The sequence below is a fragment of the Dreissena polymorpha genome, chromosome 6, assembly GCF_020536995.1.
Source record: "Dreissena polymorpha isolate Duluth1 chromosome 6, UMN_Dpol_1.0, whole genome shotgun sequence".
NCBI lineage: Eukaryota > Metazoa > Mollusca > Bivalvia > Myida > Dreissenidae > Dreissena > Dreissena polymorpha.
The window spans coordinates 43,054,097-43,081,017 of NC_068360.1; the positions used below are offsets into that span (position 1 = coordinate 43,054,097).

Sequence of the window (26,921 nt, forward strand, 5' to 3'; positions counted from 1 at the left end):
TGAAAAAACTCTAATTTATTTTAACTTTGGTCCAATGTTCAGAAAATGGATCTCTCTTTTTTTATACAACACTATGTCAGCCATTCAAATCAATGGATTCCTGTCTGAATCATTCAAAATTGAAAAAGGCTGCCGTCAAGGCGATCCGATCAGTTCTTACATTTTTATACTATGTGCAGAAACATTGACAATCGAAATAAGAAACTCAAAACAAATTAAAGGAATAACTATTGAAAACATTGAATACAAAATTTCCCAATTTGCAGACGACACATCACTTTTATTAGACGGTTCTGAAAGTTCTCTTAACACAGCACTTGACCTAGTGCATACCTTTGCCCTGGAATCTGGACTAAAAATTAACTATGCCAAAACAAAACTCATATGGATAGGCTCCAAGAAATATAGTACACACTCAATAAAAACTAAATACAAACTTACATGGGGTTCAACCAATTTCAAAGTACTAGGTATCATATTTGATGTCAACCTAGAGAAAATGATTGATTATAATTATTCTAGCAAATTGACAATGTTACAAAATATCATAAATTTTTGGAAAAGGAGAAATATCTCACCTTTAGGAAAGATAACTGTAGTTAAATCCATGTTACTCCCCCTTTTCACTCATTTATTTATTGCTCTTCCCAGTCCAGGAGTACATATATTAAATAAAATACACAATTGTTTTTACAACTTCATATGGGATGGTCCTTTAAAAATCAAACACAATGTTCTTATCAAACCTTATGAAGAGGGAGGGCTGAATATGATAGATATATACTCATTTAAAAAAAAATAAGAAGCTAACATGGATAAAAAAACTTGCACTATGTACAGGTAAATGCTTTGTATTAGTCTATTCACTGTTTGATGTTAAACACTTTTTAAATATGGGTAATGCATATGTGCAAAAAACTGTTAAAAGATTAACTAACACATTTTGGAAAGATGTTCTTAATTACTATAGCATATATGTTAACAAATTTAAGATTTGTACATTTGATGATGTATTAAATATGCCATTATTTGACAATGAAATCTTTAAAATTGGTATGAATTGCATTTATGATAAGAACATGTATGAAAGAGGAATTAGACTTGTTAGAGACATATTATGTACCTCTGGCGGGTTTAAGACCAAGAATGATATTGAGAATTACACTGGAAAAGTGCTAATTTTTTTTATTATATGAAGGAGTTAAAAGAACTGTATCGGATTTTATAAAAAAATCAAGTTTTGCTACTGTTAACAAGCCAAACACCACTGGAGTATTTATCTCTTCCTATCTGAATGTTATTGTTTTTAAAGCAAAACCAAATAAATCAATATATAGCACATATACATTTAATAAAGAAAAACCTACATGTCAAAATAAGTGGAATGAAATATTTAATAACATTGACTGGAAGTTTGTACATAACTTTGTTTTTGAAAACTGCAGATATACATATATACAATGGCTTCAAACTAGAATTGTACACAGAATCTTGGGTACCAAATCTCTGTTATATAAAATGAAAATTGTTAACGACAATCTATGTTCTTTTTGTAAAAAACATGAGGAAACCTTAACTCATCTTTTCTGGGAATGTGAACACATTCAACCCATTATCAACTATATAGAATATTCAATGAATCTAAACAACATCAATTTTCCCAACATCTCTTGCCAAGATGTTCTACTTGGGATTTGTTCTGAAAAAATGACCCCAATTAATATTTTATTTCTTGAAATGAAAAGGTATGTTTTTATCTGTAAAAAACATAGTAACATCCCAACAGTATCAGGGCTAAACAATAGTTTTCAACTAGCATGGGGAAATTTAAAAGCACACCATTTGCCAAGGATCGGAATTTCCAAATTGGTCAGTTGTAAGATTATTAATCAATGAACCCATAACTTAAAATGTACTTGCTTTACATTGATGTGCACTGAAATGAATGCTTTCAACTATACACTGTGGGTTTTTTTACATATTTTTTTTTGTTCAAATCTACACTTTCTTTACCTTTTACAAAAGAACACAATGATATGTGTAGTACAAATCTCCATATTAAGTATGAAGATCCCTGTGTTATATAGAAAGTATAGTTGCTACTTGTATTTTCTGTGCTTTCACAAAGTTTTTCATCTACTATGTATCTATGTATACATGCATACCTTGTATATTGCTAAATATAAACTTGCATCCTCTGTTTATAAACGTGCAAATCATTTAGTTGTATACTAACACAGGCTGTATTTAATTGCTACTAACACATAATTTGTGTAAGGTATGGAGTAGGATGGCCTCGACCTACACATACTTATTGACGAGGTAAATGAAGTTTTCTTATTTAAAAAAATAAAAAAATAAAAAAATAGGGTTATCTCCCGGTTATCTAGCGACCTATAGCACGCTGACCAGCCGTCGACTGCCTATCGGACTGAACTAGTATCGGCCGGGACTTTTAATTAGGGTCGGTCGTGAATGCAGCCTATTTAGCCTATTCCTCGTCGACGGCTGGTCAGCGTGCACCAGGTCGCTTTCGGTGGATAACTCTTGTTCGTCCGAAAGGGGCCCTTAAAAGGGCATACCCACTAACAGGCAAAATGACTCGTAATACGTTTAATAGGCTGCACCTGACTCCGACCCTAATTAAAAGTCCCGGCCGAAACTAGGTCAGCCCTACAGACAGTCGACGGCAGATCAGCGTGCACTAGGTCGCTTCCGGGGTATAACTCCTGTTTGGCAAAAATGGGCCCTTAAAAGGGCATACCCGCTAACTGGAAAATGTCGCATACGAGAAATAGGCTAAATAGGCTGTATGTACGGACTACCGTAATTAAAAGTCCCGACCGAAACTAGTTCAGCCCGATAGGAAGTCGACGACTGGTCAGCTTGCACTAGGTCGCTTTTGGGGGATAACTCTTGTTCGTTCGAAATAGGCTATTAAAGGGACATACCCACTAATAGGCAAGAAGACGCGCAATACGCTTAATAGGCTGCACCTTACTCCGACCCTAATTAAAAGTCCCTTACGAAACTAGGTCAGCCCGAAAGGCAGTTAACGGTAGGTCAGCGTTCACTAAGTCGCTTCTCGGGGATAACTCTTGTTTGGCCGAAATAGGCCCTTTAAGGGATATACCCACTCACTGGAAAATGACGCATACGAGAAATAGGCTAAATAGGCTGCATCTGACTCCGACCCTAATTAAAAGTCCCGACCGAAACTAGTTCAGCCCGACAGTCAGTCGACGGCAGATCAGCGTGAACTAGGTCGCTTCGGAGGGATAACTCTTGTTTAGCCAAAAGGGGCCCTTAAAGGGGCATACCCGCTCGAGGCATACGAGAAATAGGTTAAATAGGCTTCATGCACGGCCGACCCTAATTAAAAGTCCCGGTCGAAACTAGTTCAGCCCAACTGGCAATCATAGGGAGGTGAGCATGCACTATGTGCTGTCCGGGGAATAATCCTGGTTTGTCCGAAAGGGGCCCTTAAAGATGCATACCCACTCACTGGAAAATGACGTATACGAGTAGTACGCTTAATAGGCCTTTTTTTTTCACTCCGAACTTATTAAAAGTCCCGTCCGAAGTTAGGTGAGCCCGACAGGGAGTCGACGACAGGTCAGCGTGCACAAGGTCGCTTCCCGGGAATAACTCTTGTTTGGCCTAAAGGGGCCCTAAAAGGGGCTTACCCGCTCACTGGAAAATGACGCATACGAGAAATAGGCTAAATAGGCTGCATGCACGGCCGACCCTAATTGAAAGTCCCGGCCGAAACTAGTTCAACCCGATAGGCAGTCGACGGCTAATAAGCGTGCACTAGGTCGCTTCAGGGGTAAAACTCTTGTTCGTCCAAAAGGGGCTTAAAGGGGCATACCCGCCCACTGTAAAATGACGCGTAACACGCTAAATAGGCTTAACCTGACTCCGACCCTAATTAACAGTCCCGGTCGAAACTAGGTTACCCCCACAGGCAGTCGACGGCAGGTAAGCGTGCACAAGGTCGCTTCCGGGGGATCACTCTTGTTTGGCCGAAAGGGCCCCTTAAAAGGGCATACCCTTTCACTGGAAAATGTCGCATACGAGAAATAGGCTAAATAGGCTGTATGTACGGCCGACCCTAATTAAAAGTCCCGTCCGAAGTTAGGTGAGCCCGACAGGCAGTCGACGACAGGTCAGCATGCACTAGGTCGCTTCCCGGGGATAACTCTTGTTTGGCCGAAAGGGGCCCTAAAAGGGGCATACCCGCTAACTGGAAAATGACGCATACGAGAAATAGGCTAAATAGGCTGTATGTACGGCCGAACCTAATTAAAAGTCCCGACCGAAACTAGTTCAGCCCTATAGGCAGTCAGCGGCTGGTCAGCAAATTTATTTAAAAGGTTTAAACATGCACCCTATCTACCCTGTTAAGCCTATTTACCAGCCGATTTAGCTTATTTATTACAACGATATAAAAAAATACATCATATTCAGTCGTTTATAAATATTTATTTATTCAGCCAATTTAGACTTATTAGCAAGTACCGGGTTATATTATATCCGATCAAATATACAGCCTATTTATAAAACTGTTTACAAGCCGAAAGCGTCATTTTCCAGAGAGCGGGTATGCCCCTTTAAGGGTCCCTTCCGGACTAACAAGAGTTATCCCCAGGAAGCGACCTAGTGCACGCTGACTGCCTATTATAGCACACATAAGTCAATTCGAAAAATAATGCAGATCCGGGTACGATCAACACACCTTTTATGAATATGTATTGCAAAATAAAAATGGTGTAGAACAATGCAGTAATGTACTCACATTTTCGATATGACAACTTTTTAGAAACATTTTGTGTTGTATTTAACATGAACACCGCTGTGTCTTGATTGAACAATATATTGTATTATCTTATTGATACTAATAATGACAACGTATTATTTAAATGCGCGTCACGGGTGACGGATGCTAGGAAAGACATTGCGTTTAGAGACAATGATAAAACCTCATTTTTGACGATGCTGCTTCAGCAGCTCGTTTAAGTTATCATACCATGAGAAAATTCTTCACAATGGCGACCTATGTAAAAGACCGAGACAGTCCGATTTGAGATTTTTCTACCGTACCCGGGAAATTTAACGCTAAATCAGTTGTTGTCGGCTATTTTTTTAATTAATTGTATATTCACATGTATGTCAATTTTCTGTAAAATGGCCTCTATATTATCGGAACACATACACAAAAAGCATGTTGATGCAGTTTGTTTTAAAGAGAAGTTTGTTTAATTCTAATCGGCATACCTCGCTGATTATCATTGATAAAGGTAAAGGAAGCTCAGCTATAAATAGGACAGCATATTCTGGGAAAATGATTTAATAATCGTTTGAAAACGTTTATTTTAAATCAGTTATATTCAATCCATTATATCTTTATAGATCAATGAAACAACAATGCATTTTCTGTATTGAATTTGACATGTGTCGTGATTCTGTAAATAAATTGCGAATGAAAACGTGTATAATTAACGTTAAACGCGATCATGAGTGTAAAGAAAACGAATTATTTCGAACATGCCATTTGTAAACGTTAAAGCGAGTATGGTATATAAACAGCATAATAGCCGCGCGATTTCTATGAAGCTCGCTCTTATGCGTGCTCTCTCATTTTGCATATTTAATAAACTTTTCAAACAGAAGTTACAGAGCCACATCAGTGCAACACTATGTTTGATAATTCATTCGTTTGTTGGGTATTGTTTTCCGTTTTAAACACATATTAGGTCATATCGCGAAGATTTAGTTAACCTTACCATGTGTTTATGGGCGAACTCACGTATTCAAGTCGTATTCGACTATGTGCTCATACCTACTTTCGGGAATCATCATGAAATTATTGCCGTACTTAACGAACAAACATGCCTACGCTTATTGAATTAGAGAAAAAACAATAATCAAAAGAGAAAAATGATATGTTCATGCACATGGGCATGTGAAATCACGTCCGTACACATAACATCATTAACTTAGGAAAGGAAACAACGAAATATAAAGTTTGGTATGATATACACGTGAAATTAAAGAGCATGGTGTAATTAAAGCGCATGTCAAGTTTTGAATATATCTGCTACGTAACGTAATGGTATAACCCACAAACGTTTTACTGTAACATAACGTTAAAAGATAAGTGGTACAGAAAATACACGACGAATATCTTTTTAAAGATATTTCTTGTTATAGTTGATCGAGAATGTAACCCGCCTCCCAGTTTCGCTGAATAGGTCAAGTTCTCCACGGGTACTACTTCCCCGTACCCCCCATTTTTTTTCGTACCCAACATTTTTCGTACCCAATTTTTTTTCGTAACCAAATTTTTTTTGTACCCAAATTTTTTTTCGTACCCATTTTTTTTTCGTACCCAATTTTTTTTCGTAACCAAATTTTTTTCGTACCCAATTTTTTTGGCATAATTTTTTAACCCAAAATTTTCTTACCCATTTGTTTTCGTACCCAAAACTGTCGTACCCACATACACAATTGTGGTGATGAAGATAAACTTTAATTGATGCTTTTATATCCATCCTCTTCAAAAGCATCGTCACACCAGTACTGTCAGTACTTTGATTTAATCTTGCAGTTAAAGGAAAATGTGTGTTGGTGTCGATGGTAAAAAGAAAACTCGTCATAACATCGCCACAAACGGGTTGTGTTGAGGATTAAGATTAACCGCTCTTGAATCATAGCGATAAGGTTTAAATGAAAAAGAATTATTAATACCAAATTGATCACTAACGTTTGTAAGTTCATCAAGTCTTTGTACATCTACTACTAATACACTAGGAATAAGTCACCTTTAATAAAAAATGCCAATTATTTAAAGGATATTAATGCCTTGTCGTGTTCGAGTGTAAGAAATACAGTTAGACATTGCCATAATTATGTCATTGCCATAATACCCATAATTGCCATAAATATGTTTACATACACAAACACACACCCATTACTACTTATTCAGATTTCACGAAGAACTTTATTTTAAGCTTCGATTCATTGACATCATATGGATTACTTTACAAGTTAAATATAATTAAAACTAATTGATAGGTCGGGTTGCAAAGAAACATTTTATTAATTTAATTTTGCTGTTTTGTCGCTGCTATCAATGTTTTTATAGATATTTTATTTATAGATATAGAGACGCTTTAAAACATGTATGCGAACCGGTCGGCAGCCCAATATAAACACAGTGAAACTTCAGTTTCACCAGTAGGAGAGAAAGCTCATTTAAGAATGTTGTACTTTATTTGTGCGAAGATAGAAATTGTCAAAAAGTGAAACACGCAAAAATGTACAAGAAACTCACAAACGAAACATACAAGCATGAATGAGAAATATTCTTATTATTCTATATGATAAATAGATTGATTATTGTTTAATATATCTCGCCGATGTGACATTGACCCTTCACATTTTGACCTGAAAATAAAGTGTCGCAAGTAAGAAACATACAAAATGAGATGACAGACCAACGGACATGTTCAAAATAATATAAATCGGTTTCGAAGTGGTGCTAACAATGTACACAGTTTTATTGATTCGCACGGTTTACGAACATAAAAACATGTTTCCAATTTAAAACATTTGCAAACGATGAACGTTTATAAATGTGGTTTTATTGTCAGGAATGCTTTATCTGGAAATTCATCGAGTAACATGTAAACTCACTTTATCACGTTTATTATTATTTTCAATGAACAAAATAGTCAGGAAAACAAAACCGAGGAGTACAAAACAAATGAATAACCAATTTAAAATAGCTTATGTTTAGATGTCGGTTTTGTCGTATTATCAGGATGTCGGAAATGTCGGAAAATGTAATGATGTAATTTAAACAAACATTTTCTAATCACTCTATCAAAGAATAATACGGAAATATAAATGACGATTCAAAAATTATAAATAAAATATGTGCCGATAACCATCATTGAATCTTGATATGTCGGACCAGTATAAGCCAGAGGTGGATCGTACGCAAGTTACTGGTGTGGCGTAAATGAGAAATTAAGTAAGTGGTGTTAAAAATGGCGGCCAACGGTTTTCGTGCGAACTTTTGAAAGGATTGTACATTTTCCATACTTATTCGACATTATCCTTACGCACAGGATGAACAACTGATATCCATTTAAACTAGGTGTAAATCTTGTAGATGCATTATAAATATTTAAAAAGTTATTGACGACTTTATACGCAAGTGCGTGATTGTTTACGATTGACACGGTTCAGTGTATGTTCATTTTTAGGTCATATATAAGGTTTTCTCAGCAGTTTTCATGAAAAGGTGAACTCAAGAACCATCATAGTTGACCTTGCATGCACACCAGAATGCTTCCATCAGGCAATCGCAATATATGCATCAACATTCGAAAATTATTCCCATTTTCATAACTGGTGAGCACAGTAACCCAACTTTCCGTAACTGGTAAATACCTAGCATTAAACAAACTTGGTATTTTCATGTTAGAATTTTCATTTGTCTTTTAAAATTTCAACACAACAAGTAATGCATAAATGTTTTGTTTCAGATTCCATGTTGGCATCCTTTAGATATACCTACTTGTCATTGCAGATGATTATGATGATGATGGTCCTGTTCACCAAGTCTGTGTGTGCATGAAAGTGATGAATGTCCAGGCAAGTGTGTACTAAAATTACATCCAGCAATTAATCTGAACATATTATTATAAGATTCTAGAACATATGGTTCAGCTGTTCTGATAATATAGCATTTTAACCAAATATTACATTATAAAATACATAATTAACTGTATTGTTTAAACTAATTTATTTAAAATGACCATAAGTATTAAATAAACCACATTGTTGAAGTTGTATCTATTGTCTTTTTAACAAACACATGCTACGCTAAAATATAATATTATCTTCCTATTTACTTTTTTTTTAATTATCGTTATTAATATATTTTCCTTGTTACTTGTACACAACTTTTGTAAAAATATAAAAACAAAACAAAGAAAGTACAAGCATTTAAGTTGAAATGTGTTATTTTTCTGTTGTTTTTCATTCTTGACAAGGATGAGTCGAAAGATTTGTTTCGATTTCAAGGAGCGAGGCTGTTTAACAGCAAGTTAAATATTACAACCGCAGTGACAGGGAGGAGTCTGCTTCATTCAGTGGTGTTTACGGAAAACTTTTTCTCTGAACGAACTATATAAACAAACCATTTTATATTTATTTTTGCATAATCAAAAAAAAAGTGTGTGTAATTATATTAGTATATAGTATTATGGGTTTTGTTTCTATGCTATTACTGATATTGATTAAATGCATATCAAATATGAGTATGCACGTTAATAAAGCAGTGGTTTCATAACAAATAACAATATATACTCAATAATATGTCCAGTGTTGTTTACCATACAATATTTAAAATAAAACAAATCCTTCAAACATCAAATATTTATTAATGTATTGTTTTTACGGCCGTATTGCTACAGTAGTTGAATTATCCAAGCGGAAGTTCATACATAAAAGCAAAACTGATGTATGTCACAGACATTTATTTTCATACATAAAACACCTATGTTTTCAAATGTTCTTTACTGCTGTAAGACATTCTAAAAACGTACGAGTTTACTCATATAACGAATATTTGTGAAGGACAATATCCATTAACTCAATAATTGAAACAACTTAAGGTACATATACCCCTTAATATGTACACCTATTGAAGCAATGCAAATTCCAGCTGTTCAATCAGATAAATGTATGTATCTAATAAAAAATATATATTGATAAAATTGTTAAGAAAAAAATATACCTTTCCATCACTTATTTTTCAATACAAAACACTGCTAAGATTGACAGAAAATTAGCTTACCTCTTTACCAAGGCCCTGTTATTGATAATGCGCATACTTGATGTACATTTCATTCAGAACGATTTTACAAATACCACTACTTATTTTGTTCGAAACCGCTGAACGTGTCCCGTGGATAACTTTGTATCAATATATAAATTAATATGTTGTTAAACTTTATAAAAACAAGACATATATGTAAAGTAACAATTTAGACGAATAACCGGTCTATTATTTTTGAAGATATAATACCTAATTTACCGTCGATACGCCCTTAAAAGTATGAAACGTTAAGTGTTTTAAGTACAAATAATTGATACTTGTAAAAACGACTTTTCAAGTCTTAACAAGAGATTTCCGTATACATGTATCAGAACCAAGCTGACATTAATATGCTATGCAAGGCAAATCGCTTTAGAGCAACATACTTCGCGGACCGAATTGAATAAAGTTGAACAGCATAGAAAAGAAAACATAACGACTTGAAACATATGTCTAATGATTTATTTGACGACAGTAATTCTGTTGGCCAATGGCGGACAGTGTGATGCAACATGGGACAAGGTGTAAGGTCTGTTGTCTGCCAAACTAGACAAACTAATATTGGAGCAGGATGTAATGAAAAAAGAAATCAAGGGTCTTGTGACATACGTGACCGCGATGAATCAGCAGGAGATCTCATTTGAAAAAAGGGGGGTCAGTGAGTTGGCTACATTCAGTCAGCATTTGGTTGATGTCCAGGAGAGACTAGATAATATAGACAGTCAAGTCTACGATGAATCAAACAGCCAAACTCTTATCACAAGCTGAAGATGAGATGAATACACATTTAAATGCAACTCGAGTCCATATATCTAATTTAGAACAGGAGATGGCGGACACAATTTTTAACACATTTACTTTTGTTGAACGGATTGAAACTCTTGAAGCGACACAGTCAGACTTGAATGGAGCAGCAAACAAAACACAAGCTCAGATTGCGACCGTGAAACAGGAAGTAGCAGTTACGCAGAGTAATACTCAAAATGTCCAGTCACGGGTTCAAATACTCGAAGGGATGCAAGGGGAGCTTAAATCAAATGCAATGGCTATCGAATCACGAGTCGATTCGACACGAGGGGAGATGTCCCGGCTTCAACAAACCTTAGGTAAGTACATGTTTGGTTATTCATAAATGTCTTTAGAATATTTGTTACTGAACGTCATCTTGAAATTTCTTTCTACTTTGGTTGACATAAAAGTAATGTATAAAAATAAAAATTGTATTCACTAGGTATTCACACTTCAATATTACATGACCTGTTATTTATTAAGAAACGTTCCCCGAATTTCCGTGAAGATCTTCTTTAGAAGCTCATTTAATTATGTGAACTAAATCTTAAATTGTGCGATACATGTATGCCTTAAACATAACCATCAGTTGTAAGGTACTGAACTCTGAGGACAATGGTATTGTCTTGCTTCAGGTAAATTTGCTTGTTTTCATGCCCGCCTTAATACAAAGAAAGAGTATTATGATTAAAAGACCGTTATTATATTCGACGACGTTCGCTATACCTGGGGAAGCCACTACAGTCCAAGTACCGGTATCTTTACTGTACCTGTGAGTGGAGCATATGTCTTCATGTTTAACGTTGAAGTATACGCAGATTTAAACTACAAGGATCAAGACGCACATGTTATATTACGAGTTAATGGGTATGTTAGAGCAGAAGCACACGTACGGGGTTTGGGACACGGTTTGACCGGAGGGAATGCAGCCGTGTTAGACGTTACAGCAGGAGACAAAGTCTATGTATGCACTTCAACACACAGAGAGAGGCATCACATTTGGCCCTAAAGAACCTCGTTTAGTGGTGCACTTTTACATGTGCATTAATTAATCCTACATTAAAGCGAAAAGGATACTTGGCTTATTTGAAATTTCTTTATCTTTTATGTAATTTATCAAAAAGCCCTTTACTCCGTGATAAAACAGTTTGAACATAAAGAATATGTTGTCTTAAAGTTGTGAAACAGATCATGTGTGGGGAAGCCTTGTGTTCTTTAAACAATAAAATATCTTCAAACGTTATTGTTTAACGTTTTAATTTCATAAGCACACACATATAACTAATAAAGCTAGCAATATACAGAATGGAAATGCATTTCAATAAAAACTGAAGAATCCAACAATGTAGCGTTTATCGTTCAAATTAAAATTGTTGATGGGTAAACAACAATAATAAGTTCATGTTCACAGTTAATCTATTTTTATGCGACCTGAGAATAGTTCACAATTATGTGGTTCGATTTGCAATTTTGGAAGAGTACATTTACTTATGGTTTATAACAATAATCCATTAATGTTGAGTAACATGTTCATATAACCTCTAACGTAATCCGCCGAAAATAATTTCTGTCTGTGCGGTTAGCGCATTTGTTGGTACACGCGCTTCTCACCTAGGCAAACAGTATTCAAACCCCGTTCCGGAAGCATTTATATTTATATTTAAAGCTGCTTCTTCACGTATAGTGGGACGGATATAAATTCGGCAAATATCTAGTTTGCAATTTTAAGAATAAGATAATCGTCAAATGAATTCAATTAGTTATTGTAAAATATAATTTTCATGCAAATATAATTTTAGAATTAACGAGTTTTTTCATTCTAAAAAAGGCAAGGACAGTTCGGTATATGATTGCTTTGTTATTTGTTATTTTATATGTTTGGCCGTGTATCTCAAACTTGATTTCCATATCTTATTACACGAGAGCGCGTATATACGTAATTATTATATTAATACATTTTTACTGATTGGTTTCTCTATGACCTGGAATGAATTGGAAAATAAATATTCAGACGTTTAATACAGGATTAAAGTTTAAATACACTGTTCAGATATACAGCCGCCTATACGAATGGATCCAGTAGCTAACATCCTTAAAAGACATGAAAAACATACTTTGTCAGCTGTATGGTAATGAAGGAATCTGTACAAACGGCTTGACATTTGCAATATTTCTTCTGAAAAACATTATTCATGTTCTTGTTTTTTCATCATGCTTTATAGATATAGCAAATAAAAGTAATGCATGGTAAAGCTCGTTAGTGATGTGTCTTCTAATGTTAAGGTCTTAGTCTTTAGCGAATAATTTTCTTTACTTTTAAGATTAGATTAAAGAAAAGCATCACAATAGAGCTATATCAATAGACATATAAATATCCAACTGATATGGAACGATATATTAGTTCTAGTACTAAGAATGGACTGAGGATAGTAAGGTTTTTGTTGTCTGGTACTTGTCTGTATGATTTTAAATATATTTGAATAGTATAATATATATACGATGGAGTCAATGTCTTGGTAGTTTCGTTGAAAAACTTCAATTAAAACGGTATACCCAGGCCTACTCACAGTATGTAATGACATAGTTACGTGACCGAAGCTGTATACATGTACATGCAGCATTATATCGTGTTACATAGTATTCTTACAAATTAAACACGATCGAGATTAGTTCATCTAAAGAAAAATGATTAAATCATGGTATTTTTATCAACTATAACGAACGTTTGAGCAGAAAAAGTGGTGTTTACTATTCAGCGATACGAGAAATTATTGATTCACTCTCTTTTAAAATATGCTAGTCAGCCATTGTTTGTACCTACCGTGCGTGCTCAAATATCGGAAAAACCCAGACTGGAGAGTTCCGATTAGCAACTATTGGCAAGTGTCAACGTGTCGTGGATTTAAAACAAAAGAGTACATTGTTTGCACTAACGGTATTCCGTAATTTTGACATGCAGCACACATGCAGCACACATGACGTTTACAGCTGTATACCAGAGCGCATCCAGTGGCGAACGTTCATCTATCGTAAGATGTTGTTTTACATCAACCGCAAATAAAAACAAGCTAATAAGTTGTATCGCGTAAACATTTCTCGCCGCATCCGGGATAATTTGCATAAAAAACACAGTCAGTATTCATTTCATATCAAAGTTGATACCGCCGCTCAGTAAACTTGTTCATTTCATTCACTTTAAGTACTGTGTCAATATGAATATTGCTAACGTTTTGTTGGCGTTGTCGGCTGGATTTTTCTGGTACGGAGAAGCATGTCGATGTGGAATTGTGGAAGAAAGGGACCGCTATTGCAGAGCCGAATGGGGTATGTTATTTTACATTCAGCGTTAGTAAAAAATAAATTGAGATCCTTTCGTAAATTGATATTAACTTTATTTTTTTTTAACGGAATCCGGATAGTGCCATCTATAATCTCGCCCTTCTTTCATCAAGGGCGATACTAGACACACGAAGCGAAACACGATATTTTGCGCGACAGTCGCGGCGACGCACGATATTTTTCGCGACAGTCGCGGCGACGCATGATATTTTGCGCGACAGTCGCGGCGACGCACGAAATATTTAGCATGATATATCGCCTTTTGGGCTAACTGCACAAGGGCGATATTTCGTGGTACATTATCGCGCGTCGCTTCGTGTATCGCGCAAAATATCGTGCGTCGCCGCGACTGTCGCGCAAAATATCGTGCGTCGCCGCGACTGTCGCGCAAAATATCGTGTATCGCTTCGTGTGTCTAGTGTCGACCTTGATGAAAGAAGGGCGAGATTATAGATGGCTTTATCCGGATTCCGTAGTTTTTCGCACTTATGAAAATATTTTCATATTTTATTGAGCTACTAAAACGGGCGTGTAAAACATGTGTAAGTACTTTTTAGTATTGTCAGCTATAATGACAATAATTTATCAAATAAACACACTTTCAAAAACGTAACTAATCCGTTGTAAAAGTATACACACTATAATGCGTATTCCGCCTGTTGTAATGATTGATAGATAATAAAATGGTATTTAATCTAAATAATGCTTATGAACAAAAAAGGTTTAAATGTCAAGTAGTGCAATACACACATTTTCCTGCATGTGTTAAAAAGCCATTTCCTCAAAGATTCATTAAAGGGACCTTTTCACGTTTTGGAAAATTGACAAAATTGAAAAAAAATTGATTCAGATTTGCACATTTTCGTTGTAGCTATTATATTTGGTAAGGAAACATTTATACTGAACATTTACCATGCTCTAAAATATCCATTATATGCATGTTTTGACGATTTAAAAACCTGAAAATTATAAAGCGTTGCAACGCTTAACGATTGAATAATTTGGATAGTTCTGTTGTTGTCGTTATATTTTGTGATACTACGAGGATTGCTTATATAAAGTCAAAAATGCACCACTCATTGTATGAGCACGGATGGCCTTGTAGTCTAAGTAAGCGAAAATCTTTACCCCAAGTGTCAGTGGTTCGAGCCCAGTTGAGGGTTACGTTTTTTCTTTTTTTAATTTCATTCTTGTTTTTACTGGAGATTTTAAGATCCAATGTTTACATTTATTAATATAAATAATTTCATGACAAACTTCAATACATGCCAAAATCTGTGAAAAGGTCCCTTTACGTTTGATATCATATGTTATATTATTAAGTAATTCGTATTCGACTGGATTTGATGACTATCGTATTCGATACCAAACATATATATATTGAGCTTAATTATATATGTATATATTTATTTCAGCAATGATTGGAAATGTTGTTTCATCCACAGTCGTGGGTAATGAACGCATTTACACTGTCATAGTTCGATTGAGCTTAAAGGTGAGGATTTTTATCATTTTCGGTTTCGGCGTATGTTCATATAATTTTCATTAACGCAAGTACAACGAATCGGTATATGTATGTAGTATCGTAATGCATTCCTTCCTAAGTAAGAAAAAAATGCTGCTTCCCAGCTATTAATTAAGCTGGTTAATTTCTATAATCTTGTTTACATGTTATCCATCTGAAAGGTATCGTAAATATATATATAATTATATATTAAACCTGTGAAAAAGGGGTTTAATGCATGTGCGTAAAGTGTCGTCCCAGATTATCACGTGCATTCCGCACTGGCTAATCAGGGACGACATTTTCCGCTTTTATGACATGTTTCGTTTCAAGAAAGCTCCTCTTAGCAACAATCAAGTTGAGACAGTTCGAACAGGCTTATCTGAGACAACACTTTACGCACATGCATTAAACTCCCTTTTCACAGAGCGCGGCTCATATTTTCATTTTTTCCAGGGTAACACTGGATACGCTCCCGTACAAGTGTACACACCCACGGAAGGTTCTGTGTGTGGGGTTACATTGGACGTAAATAAAAACTACCTGCTTGCTGGTACGTAAAATAAATAAAATATTTCATCTAAACTGATGCCCAATTATATGCGCGCTTTAATATTTTATGTATCATGCTTTCTGTCAATAATTGTGATAAATTAGTCCTCTGATCATTTTATTAAAATATTATTAAGTAGAAATTGTAATTTTGATGCCTTTAGACAGAAATTAATAACGTTTTCAAAAGAGATTAATATATTTTAAGATGAAATAAACATAGGCAATATACATGTTTAATGACAGTGGTATTCCTACGTGTATACTTGCTGTTTATGCGCGAACTTCAACAATTTTCTCTTTTTTTCGACCACATATTCACTTAATAAAGGCCGAACTGTATTTCAGGGTCCTATCTTGAGAAACGCCTTCATCTGGGATTGTGCAGTATCGCAAGAGAGATGACACGCAAAGAAGTGTATATATACAGCCCACCGTATTGTTAGTGTTCAGATACAACCTTTAACAATTACAATGAATGAATTGTTTGTGTTTCTTTAATACAGTTGTACCAGTCGTATTATTCATTTCGTTAACACTAAGAGTTGCGTAGCTACGTGTGGGCCTTAAAGGTCTGAGCCTACATATTTGTCCTCAAAGGTGATAATTAGAAATGCCCCCTTCCCTAAATGCAATGAAAATATAACGTTTTCATGCCGTCCAAACACCAACTTTATGGATGTTATTAGTCAATGCAAAATGTGAGTATATAGGGATTCCGTGTTAACAAGTGACACATCCAATCATAATAAAGTATATGTAGTATAATAAATACAACATGAAAGGCTTGGTAAATTGTTAATTTATTTAAATGCGGTTTATAATAATTGTCATTCTGACCACTGGCTCTATCCCTTAATATACAGCAGGATTTGGTCTTTGTAATTTTTATACACGCATTGCTGAGATATTATTGCATTGTCTTATTTATTGTTTATTGTTTTATCGCTAACACATCATATCAACAAGCAATTACGAGTGATATAATGATATAATTATTAAGTGAGTGAATGAATGAAGGAAGGAAGGAAGGAAGGAAGGAAGGAAGGAAGGAAGGAAGGAAGGAAGGAAGGAAGGAAGGAAGACACGGACGAACGAACGAACGAACGAACGAACTGACGGGCGAAGAGACGGATTGACGGAAGGTCGGACGGATGGGCGGATTTAGATTCAGAATTTTTTCTGCACGTCAACTTATGAATGTCTCTCGTGCGCACGTTTTCACAGTGTACCTACGTTGACGCACATACAAATCTACATAGCTATCTATAATCACCGCACGGCTCTGAATCATGGGTACCAAATATTAGCCCGGACACGATTTTAACGTTATGAGTTTAGCAACAAATATTTGTAAGAAGCAATTTGCGTACGATAATTAATTCTTGCGGAAAGAAAAGAAAACAACAATAATACAAAGCACGTGCAAAGTTAATGTGTTTTTGGTCGAATAAATTTGGCTTTACCTTTACTATAAATAAAGTACACACAAAATCAATTATTATATAAATCAAGGGCAGCTAATATACATATTCAACATGGCAATATTATACCATAATACATTCGTATAAAGTAATTATATGTGAACATATTGCAACATACTAAGTTGAACATTTCTAATAGCTAGATCATATATTAAATAATTTACACCATTTTTAAACATTCAATAACAAATTTTTTAATATGCACGATTTTACTGCTTTTCAAAGGGGAGTTTTTATGTTTATCCAAAGTCTGTGGTCTCTTCATAAAAGCCTTTATTTCCGTATATAATACTGAAGTAAACGGGCTTACGCGAGTTGATGTGGGAATGAAAGGTTATCTTGACTACGGAAAACACACACACTAATAATTAAAAGATGGGCCCTTATTCATAAACTCATTCTCTTATTTCAAACGCAAGAAATAATAACTTATTTAAATAAAACAGTTTGTTTGTAAACATTCTAGTATCGCTGCTTTTAATGTCATCGCAAATTGTGGCGTATAATTGGTTAATACAATTCATATTGCGTATTTTGTAGCCTTCTTCGGGCGAAATTGTTAAAATAATATTACGTGTACTATCTAGTCTTAAGTCTAATACGTATTATGGACAGGGTCCTCAATTTGTCATAACTGTCAATATTAGTTATGTTTTAATACGAATTTTTGTAGTAATTTAAGGCTTATTTAATAAGGTGGTATTTTCTGTACGTTAGATATTCGTGCACCCAGCTATTGAGTACATTTTGTCTTAAAATGAAAAACACTTTTCACATTCAGAGGTTACGAAAAGTGGTCCATACTAGCCGTCCACTGCTTAATCCCGCCTTTGTCCTAAATCCAGATATCACCCCGCCTTTGTCCTAAATCCGCCTACCAATCCAAATCGATAAAATCCATTTCATCCCGCCTTTGTCCTAAATCCGCCTACCCATCCAAATCGATATAATCCATTTCATCCCGCCTTTGTCCTAAATCCACCACCCCATTCAAATCGATATAATCCATTTCATCCCGCCTTTGTCCTAAATCCGCCTATCCATCCAAATCGATATAATCCATTTTATCCCGCCTTTGTCCTAAATCCACCACCCTATCCAAATCGATATAATCCATTTCATCCCGCCTTTGTCCTAAATCCACCTTTCCATCCAAATCAATGGAATCAATTTCATCCCGCCTTTGTCATAAATCCACCACCCCATCCAAATCAATAGAATCGATTTCATTCCGCCTTTGTCCTAAATCCGCCTACCCATCCAAATCAATAGAATCGATTTCATCCCGCCTTTGTCCTAAATCCGCCTACCCATCCAAATCAATAGAATCGATTTCATTCCACCTTTGTCCTAAATCCGCCTACCCATCCAAATCAATAGAATCAATTTCATCCCGCCTTTGTCCTAAATCCACCACCCCATCCAAATCAATACAAACGAATTCATAACGCCACTCACAAGTTTTCGTATTGAGCAAGCGATTATTTCAATTTACAAGCCTTTTTGTTAATACAACTCGCTAATGTTAAAAACTTTAAACGAGGAGGGTGGGAGGTTCACGTATTATCGACGTATGCGTAATATTAATGCCCCGCATTGTAAGTGTACATTATAAAATCGAATTACAATTTCAATAAAGAAAAATGGAAATTTAGAACGTAAATTCTGGTCGATTCCATGAATCAATTGCTATCACGGCGTTCAAAAAACGCATTATATCTTGCCTTCACACGCTGGATCAGTCTAAAACCTCTTCAAATGAACTGTTTCATAAACATAAAATAATTTTAAAATATTTCACCATTGTTTTGCTGCTGCTTATGATTTTAATATGAATGAAAAGTCATCATTAAGTAGAATGAGCGAATACGGTAAGCCATTTACTATTATACACCATCACGCCCCCTTACTATTTTATTAAAATGAACAAATGCTGTCATTTTATTTAGGCACCTTTAGTCATTTTCACGCAATTTGGGCCTATAATCTCGATGATTATTTTTGTTATACAAATTAATCGAAATATTCCCAAAATATCCCCAAAAAGCAAATAAATGAATATTTAATATTCATGAGAATTTTTGTGACAATTGGTAAGCTTCGATGTGGCGGATTTAAGCACTGCACAAGTAAAATCTCATCAAATTAAGACACGTTGTATATAATCTTCATATTGTAATATTGCATAAGAGACCATTTATTGCCGCACACTTCTTTATTCCAGCTTAAATACAAAAACTAGCTATTTAATCATAAATAAGTACTAATCATTGAGGATCAATTCAAGATTATAAAATTGAATCAACATTCAAAACATAACGGTTCATAATACGCAATTTCCGATAGTGAATATTGCTGTCAAGTAGATTATTTAAAATACGCGATAAGTATTTGAAATTATTATAACATTCCCAAATTCGCCTACGCGATTTTGACAGCAGATAAACTAAAATGAATGCCGAACTATAGCAATCATTCCACGGAGGTATTTGGTAGTTTAACTCGACCAATCGACCTTCATATTGTAATTATCGAATAAACGTGACAGAAAGCAAAAAGGTTACGAACATTAATTGGCGCCTGTGGTTGATCACCATTAATGCCATATATGCAAAAATACTCTAAATAGCGTCTTCAGACATACGTAAGTCCCTAAACACGTTGAAAGTTTTGCACGTCTGCGATTATTTCAAAATTGATCTTTCATTTATCAACTATACTTCATTTTTTTATTTATCTAATTAATCTAAGTAAAAATGAAAAAGGACGCGACAGCGGAAGAAAAATCAAAGGCAAAATGAAAGGCGCGACAACGCCAAATCAAAAGACCACAAGCATAACGACAACGACGATTAAAGTATCGACGAATGAAACGGCCTGTCAAAAACGACAACTTTTACGACGATTCACGATAAATACCAGGTATACAAAGGCGATAAAGATAACGACGATGTGTATTTCTAAGTTTATGAGGTCCTTTCCGAGCAAAAGGCTGCATTATGTGTGGACTCGGAGTGTGACCCAGCACACGAGGCTGCATTATGTGTGGACTCGGAGTGTGACCCAGCACAATAGGCTGCATGATGTGTGGACTCGGAGTGTGACCCAGCACAATAGGCTGCATTGTTTGTGGACTCGGAGTGTGACCCAGCACAAGAGGCTGCATTATGTGTGGACTCGGAGTGTGACCCAGCACTACTACATTATGTGTGGACTCGGAGTGTGACCCAGCACTACTGCCTAATAACTTACTAGACTCGCGAAAGTTGGGACGAATTTTAAATTTAAAGCTGTAATTTCCAGACCTTCCAGCTATTTCGTTGTAACCGAAAGATTTTTCAATTTTGGTGTGGTCTTGGGAGGGGGGTGGGAGTCGGAGTACCTGGAGAAAATCCCACCTTTCCGGTATAGTGACAACCACCAAACTCACATGCTGCAGGAAACGGGATTGGAACCCAATAGATATCGACAACTGCGGCGACGATGTTATGTATTTATGACTTGCTCTCTCTAGAGCATGTATATACCGGTACGCATATTGCGATAAACGTTAAAGAAATAAACTATTGTTTGGTATTTATAGACATCTTCAGCCCAGTTACCGTTCAACTGAGGTCAGTCTTTGTTCGTGGTACTTTAATATAGGTTTCTGGTCTACCCAGTTTAACCTATCCTTTATTGAATTATGATAGCACGCGATAATAAATAAAGCTGTAATTGAAGAGATTCAAAATAGGTTATAAACCAAGGAGATCAGAGTGTTTTGGTGTTTTCGTGACCACACAGTGTGTTTTACGACCATGCTAACCACACTCACCCCGTATATAAGTAAAATGCTTGTTAATACGGATTTTGTATTAACAGGGTCCCAACGAACCTCAAATAAAATGATATACAACATTTAAAACTTTTTTAAATGTGAATTTATTTAGACGCCGATGACGTTTATTATTGCTTATCGGTTTTATGGGTCTTTATCACAGAATTGGCAAATTCTATTTTGATACGCGCATTCTGAGGGATATTTAGGTTGTGCTTCTTAGTTTACTATATCTTATTACTTTATCTTTAAAACGAAAGATCTCGACCGCCCGTTTAGCGCAATTGTTATTACACGCGCTTCTCGCCTAGGCAACCAGGGATCAAACATTGGTTCAGGCGGCATGTGAGTTTGTTTTTGTGGTCACCCTTGCGGACGGGTGGGAATTCAGCACAAGACCTTGCTAAAATATTAAGTGTCTTTCAGTTATACCAAAAAGCTAGATATTGAAGCTATAATTGAAAATTCCCCCCCACCCACCAACATTTCGGGAGCTAAATAATACACTTAGTTAGGAGTGCTGGGACACACAACGGGTCCTCACATAATGCAGCCTCAGGCCCGAAAGGACCTCATAAACTTTGGAAATACACAAACAAAACAATAAATATCACAAGAATTTATACGGAAGTTAATGGGTTTTTACATGTCAGCCGCATGAAAATGTTACTAGATATATGTTTACAAAAATTTAAGTACCGTCGATAATTTATATCAATTTTTTAGACATCAAATACTGATATAGCATCGCGTTTTTATGTTTTTTGTTTTTAATCATGTGTTAACACGGACATTTTGTTTTCATAATATTTCAATTGAAATAAAACATTTAAACACGTGTTCTAGTTCTCATTGTTTATGGCCAAAACGTAACGATTTCTGGACACGTTCTTATTAGAAATCGTCGAGACACTTTTAAAAGTGTTCTTGAAGATTTGTTAACATTGCATGAAACATTACTAGTTGTTTTATGCATAAGTTTACCACCATAGTGTACATTATATTTGCAAGCTATATCTATCAGTGTTTTTCTTAACTTTATTATAATCTTCATTGTATTACTCATCGGCGGAATTACCACACAGTCATGTAATCTTCTTCCAATTTTCGCATGACAGTTGAATTAAAGATTACGCGATTTAAATTCGCTATCATTTATAACAACAACACAATAAGTTACAACAAAGAATTATACGATTCGTCAAACCACCAGATGTTCGCGCATTCATCTCCAATCAATATTTTCCTTCCTTCACCACTAACAGGCAAGTGTGATATATCTAATAAATAACTGTACGCAGCAGATTGCATCAAACTTTTAAATTAGGTACATCGTTGAAAAGACAAGCATATGAGCCGGGTTCTGAGAAAACTGGGCATAATGCATAAGCGTAAAGTTTCGTCCTTTGCAGTCCACACAGGCATTTTTCGTTTAAATGAAGTCCCTTCTCAGCAAAAATGCAATTTAGGCGGAAAGTGTCGTCCCTGATTAGCCTGTGCGGATTGCACAGGCTAATCTGGGACGACACTTTACGCACATGCATTATGCCCAGTTTTCTCAGAACACGACTCATATATTGACACGGCATGTTTGTTAATGGAGTTTCCATTAAGAATGTCTGTACATTTCGGCATTTACAAATACCGGTATGTACAAACGAGAACACGTTTTATTAGCCGGGATTATCAAACAAGTTGGGAACTTCAGAATTTCGTAATCGGTCCAACCCATTTCACATGACAGCATTGCGAAAACCAATACTTTACCGACGGACTAGATTTTGTCACCATTTTGTGAAAGGCTAATGCGCTTGATAAGGTGCCTATAACGTAAACAAACACGGTGTATTTAAACCAGAATAAATCTCAAAAGCAGAACAGTGTTTAATTCATTAACTAAACCGACGAACGCGTTTAGTAGATAGGGGAATACCACGGGCTACTTAACAAGGAAAATTAAATGTATTGTGTTACAAATACCACGAAAAGAAAAGTTAGAGGAATTCATTAAGTGGCGAGCCTTCTGAAACCAAGAAATCGAACGTACTGCGGAAATTAAATCGTGGAAAGCTAAAGTAATCTTAATATTCAATCGACGAGGAGAAGTGCATAAAATATAGAACATTCAGTGATTTACCAGAGGTTACATCGTTGAATGTGTGTGAGATAACTTTTATTATAAAATCAAGACGCTGTTATTCGAGGAGAATCAGTATTAATTCAGAAAATAAACTTTACATTATAGCAAACAATATATACGGTCTTGAGTTTCATCTGTTTGTTAATTGATATAGCTGTTCACAGGATTTTACTGTTAGACAAGAAGGCAAAACATAATTACAAAAATCGAATTCAAAAGGAGACAGGATATTCCAAATAAAATCGCATTGATGTTACACCACGACGTCTCGAGAACGGGTCTCTCTGCGTCCATCATGGAGTCGCGACTGCTAAAGGATTACCGGAAGCACTACAGCTACTTGCTGTGGCGGCGAGCCGAGCTAGAGCAGTATATGGAGCGGACGTTGCGGGACCTCATCGACACATACAGGACCGCCGGGGTGAAAGGGGTCATGGGCAGGATCTTGTGACAGGTAGGTGTGGTTATAGATGAAATCCGGATATCCACATTGTTTGAGTTTTGATTCCAAAAACATATCGGCGTGAGTCTATTTACTCCCCTTAGACCTTGAATATATATGGATCGGTATAAGGGCTCCCCTATACTAACAGTATCCCAGAATCAGGAGCCTATCAATTGCACTGGCCATGCATATGCGGAATGAAAGGGTGTGAAAAACGTCCGCCCCAACCGTCATACACATATTGTCATTACCTACTTTAAGTTAGCAAAATAAGTATATTATTTATGACAAAATCACATATTAATTCGTATTCGGAAACACCATTAAATTTTATATAATATACTTACTATGAAAAAGGAAAACATTAAAAAAAATTTTTTAAGTAAATACAATAATTAATGTGTCCGCGTTTAAGACAAGTCAGTTTGCTGACAGAGAATGTTTAAATAATGTAACAAGAACGTGCAGAGTGAAATGATGCTATTGCCTCATACATATCAAACGACGAATATTTTCTGTAGCTCTAGATAGTACATATGTTTACTATTTTCAGTGTTTTCTTTAATATTTCAGCCCAAATCATAATAGTTGTGTCAGGTGTGACTGCGAAAAGGCCCAACAGAGACGTGATTGTGACATCACCGTGGACATCAGAGAAAGATCAAATGACGTATGTGGTGTTGAACAATGTGCGGTCTGATGTTCGTTTTCATCAACCAATATTCGGACGTAGGTCTTAGAATAAAAACTTCTCTTGAAACTGTTCTACTCTATGAACCGCTGTTAATTTGAGTCGTGCATGGGTTTCACACACTCACAATCAGAATTAAGTATTTTGAGCGTTTTTATTTGGCTACTCCGATATGGGAACAAAACTACCGGTATGAATTTGAAACTGCCGGTATGAATTTGAAACTGCCGGTATGAATTCGAAACTACCGGTATGAATTTTAAATTACCGGTATGAAGATCAAACGATTGGTCGAACGAATCAGAAGTGCCGTGAATCATATGGCTCTACAAACTGTTAGCCACGACTACAACAGTACTTGATATCTAGTGACAGTGTGCTCCTGGTTCTATTGTGGACACTACGGCGCTGAGCACGAATCTCAAACTGTATAAATAGCAATCTCACAGTGCGTGTTTTTGACGAATCTCATCAATAAATGCCCTCAGTATTACCATAAATATTAACACAAATTGCCTCGATGGAACATGGGTCTAGACTTTTGGGTCTCATGCGATAACCACTGAATTGCAAAATTAATTCTATTTTTATACTATTTTGACACGTAAGTTAAATGCAACTCTCTCGAATGTATTGCGTAGTACTAAAATTATTAAATGTATAATAAGTTAAACGGCAATATGTTCTGTTGTATGTTTGTTATTGTTTTGTTTACAGGATGAAATTCCGTTGTCTATAGATTTATTGAAATATTTATTGTTATTTCAAACATCACATGTTATTTATGTTTTTGTATTTATTTTGTGACAAATATGTACATTTTTCATATTTGTTGATAGCAATGCAACGAAATGATGCAATATCACGTGTGTTACGTCGGTGACGTTTCCAGATTTGAATCCTTATTGGGTACACCAAATCATGGATACATTTTATTTTAATTATTTAGAAACATTACATTATGTTTTATTTGTGTGTAGCCCAAATTTGAATGAAATCCTTCTTTGAGCGTAGTTGACAGTTATATCGCAGGACGATATTGTTATTGTTTTTATTAAATAATCGATTGGCGATGTCACTGTGAATGTTTTTGTATATTAATTGTCCGTTTATTGTGCAAAATATTCATTATTGCATGCTGCTAATCAAGAAGTAATATGTGAATACAAAATTTGACTTAACCATATATTTTTGTTATTTGGAGTTGCGGTTAAGTGTTGTTAACCCATCTGTGCTTGACATTCAACGACCAACTTACAGCGATGGCCTTAGTTTTGTTTCATATATAGTGTGAGTTGTTTTCCTTATATTTTTCTTGTTATATAACACTACGTGCTCCTGACGTACGGGGCTGAAGGTCAAAGGTTCGAATTTCGCGCAGGGCTAATTCAGTCTAAAGGACTAATGCTGGTATGGTTAGTTCAACTTAGTTGGTTACCCTTATTTTCCGAGTTGTTAAAAATCAAGCTGGGATTATGTTAAACACGGTTAATGTTCGAACACATATACACATGTATATGTTGATCCTGGGTAGTCGTACCTCTATGCAAAATCAGCATTTACCTAGATCCAGCTAGTAAATTAAATGGTAGCGATTGCCTTCATACTACATGTACTCGAAAAGAATCGGATGTACGTGTGTTCGTTAGTACAAAGTGACGATTCAACCTTACTGTCCATATTTAAGACAAAGGCAGCACAAGTTAAAATAATTACGTATTGGATTCAGGAAAATGATGTGCTGGATTTTCCTATATGAAGATTCTTTGACAAGAAAGATCCTCTTACAAGACTGCATATTGTTTTAAAAACCGTATATCTTGGCAGCTACCAAACCCTTTTGGGTTTATTGGCATCGAGCTTGCTTTAATGAATAGAAGAAATTCGCACACGTAGGAAAAACGTTAACAACTTATCCAGTGGTTGACAAGCTGAATACGGTATATTTAGAATGCAATTTCAAAATGCAATTTCAGCGCTATCGATCTTACTTACAATAAATAACATATGAACCACCACAGCAAAATATCTGGCTTTTACATATAGCTAAGATTCCGTATCATCATCATCATCATCATCATCATCATCATCATCATCATCATCATCATCATCATCATCATCATTTACGGGTTTAATTTCAAGGTACACGTGATTTGGGTCAATGGTGGCCACGATACATTACTTATGAGCAGTTTCATCCGGACACTACGGTCCCCCACATCTTACCCCCCCCCCCCCCCCAAAAAAAAAAAAAAAACAAAAAAA

At 35.6% G+C, this 26,921-nt stretch overlaps 1 protein-coding gene and 1 long non-coding RNA gene across 2 annotated transcripts; both read left to right on the forward strand.

Annotated features, from left to right (window-relative positions):
• The first annotated feature begins 13,704 nt into the window (after positions 1-13,704).
• LOC127836339 (metalloproteinase inhibitor 3-like) lies at positions 13,705-16,592 on the forward strand. The gene is made up of 4 exons (XM_052362931.1): positions 13,705-14,005; positions 15,436-15,515; positions 15,981-16,077; positions 16,425-16,592. Exons 1-4 carry the CDS (start codon positions 13,894-13,896, stop codon positions 16,520-16,522), a joined length of 387 nt encoding a protein of 128 aa, XP_052218891.1. The 5' UTR covers positions 13,705-13,893; the 3' UTR covers positions 16,523-16,592.
• Positions 16,593-22,789: 6,197 nt separating this feature from the next.
• On the forward strand, positions 22,790-25,837 carry LOC127836341 (uncharacterized). Its single transcript, XR_008028718.1, has 2 exons — positions 22,790-23,974; positions 24,539-25,837. It is a non-coding gene; the product is annotated as an uncharacterized LOC127836341 (long non-coding RNA).
• Positions 25,838-26,921: the final 1,084 nt, after the last annotated feature.

Excerpts from the sequence above, each read along its gene's own strand:
- LOC127836339 (XM_052362931.1), top strand. The coding sequence starts at position 13,894 with ATGAATATTGCTAACGTTTTGTTGGCGTTGTCGGCTGGATTTTTCTGG. Across the intron at positions 15,516-15,980 it reads TAGTTCGATTGAGCTTAAAG|GGTAACACTGGATACGCTCC; the intron begins GTGAGGATTTTT and ends CATTTTTTCCAG. Across the intron at positions 16,078-16,424 it reads TAAAAACTACCTGCTTGCTG|GGTCCTATCTTGAGAAACGC; the intron begins GTACGTAAAATA and ends ACTGTATTTCAG.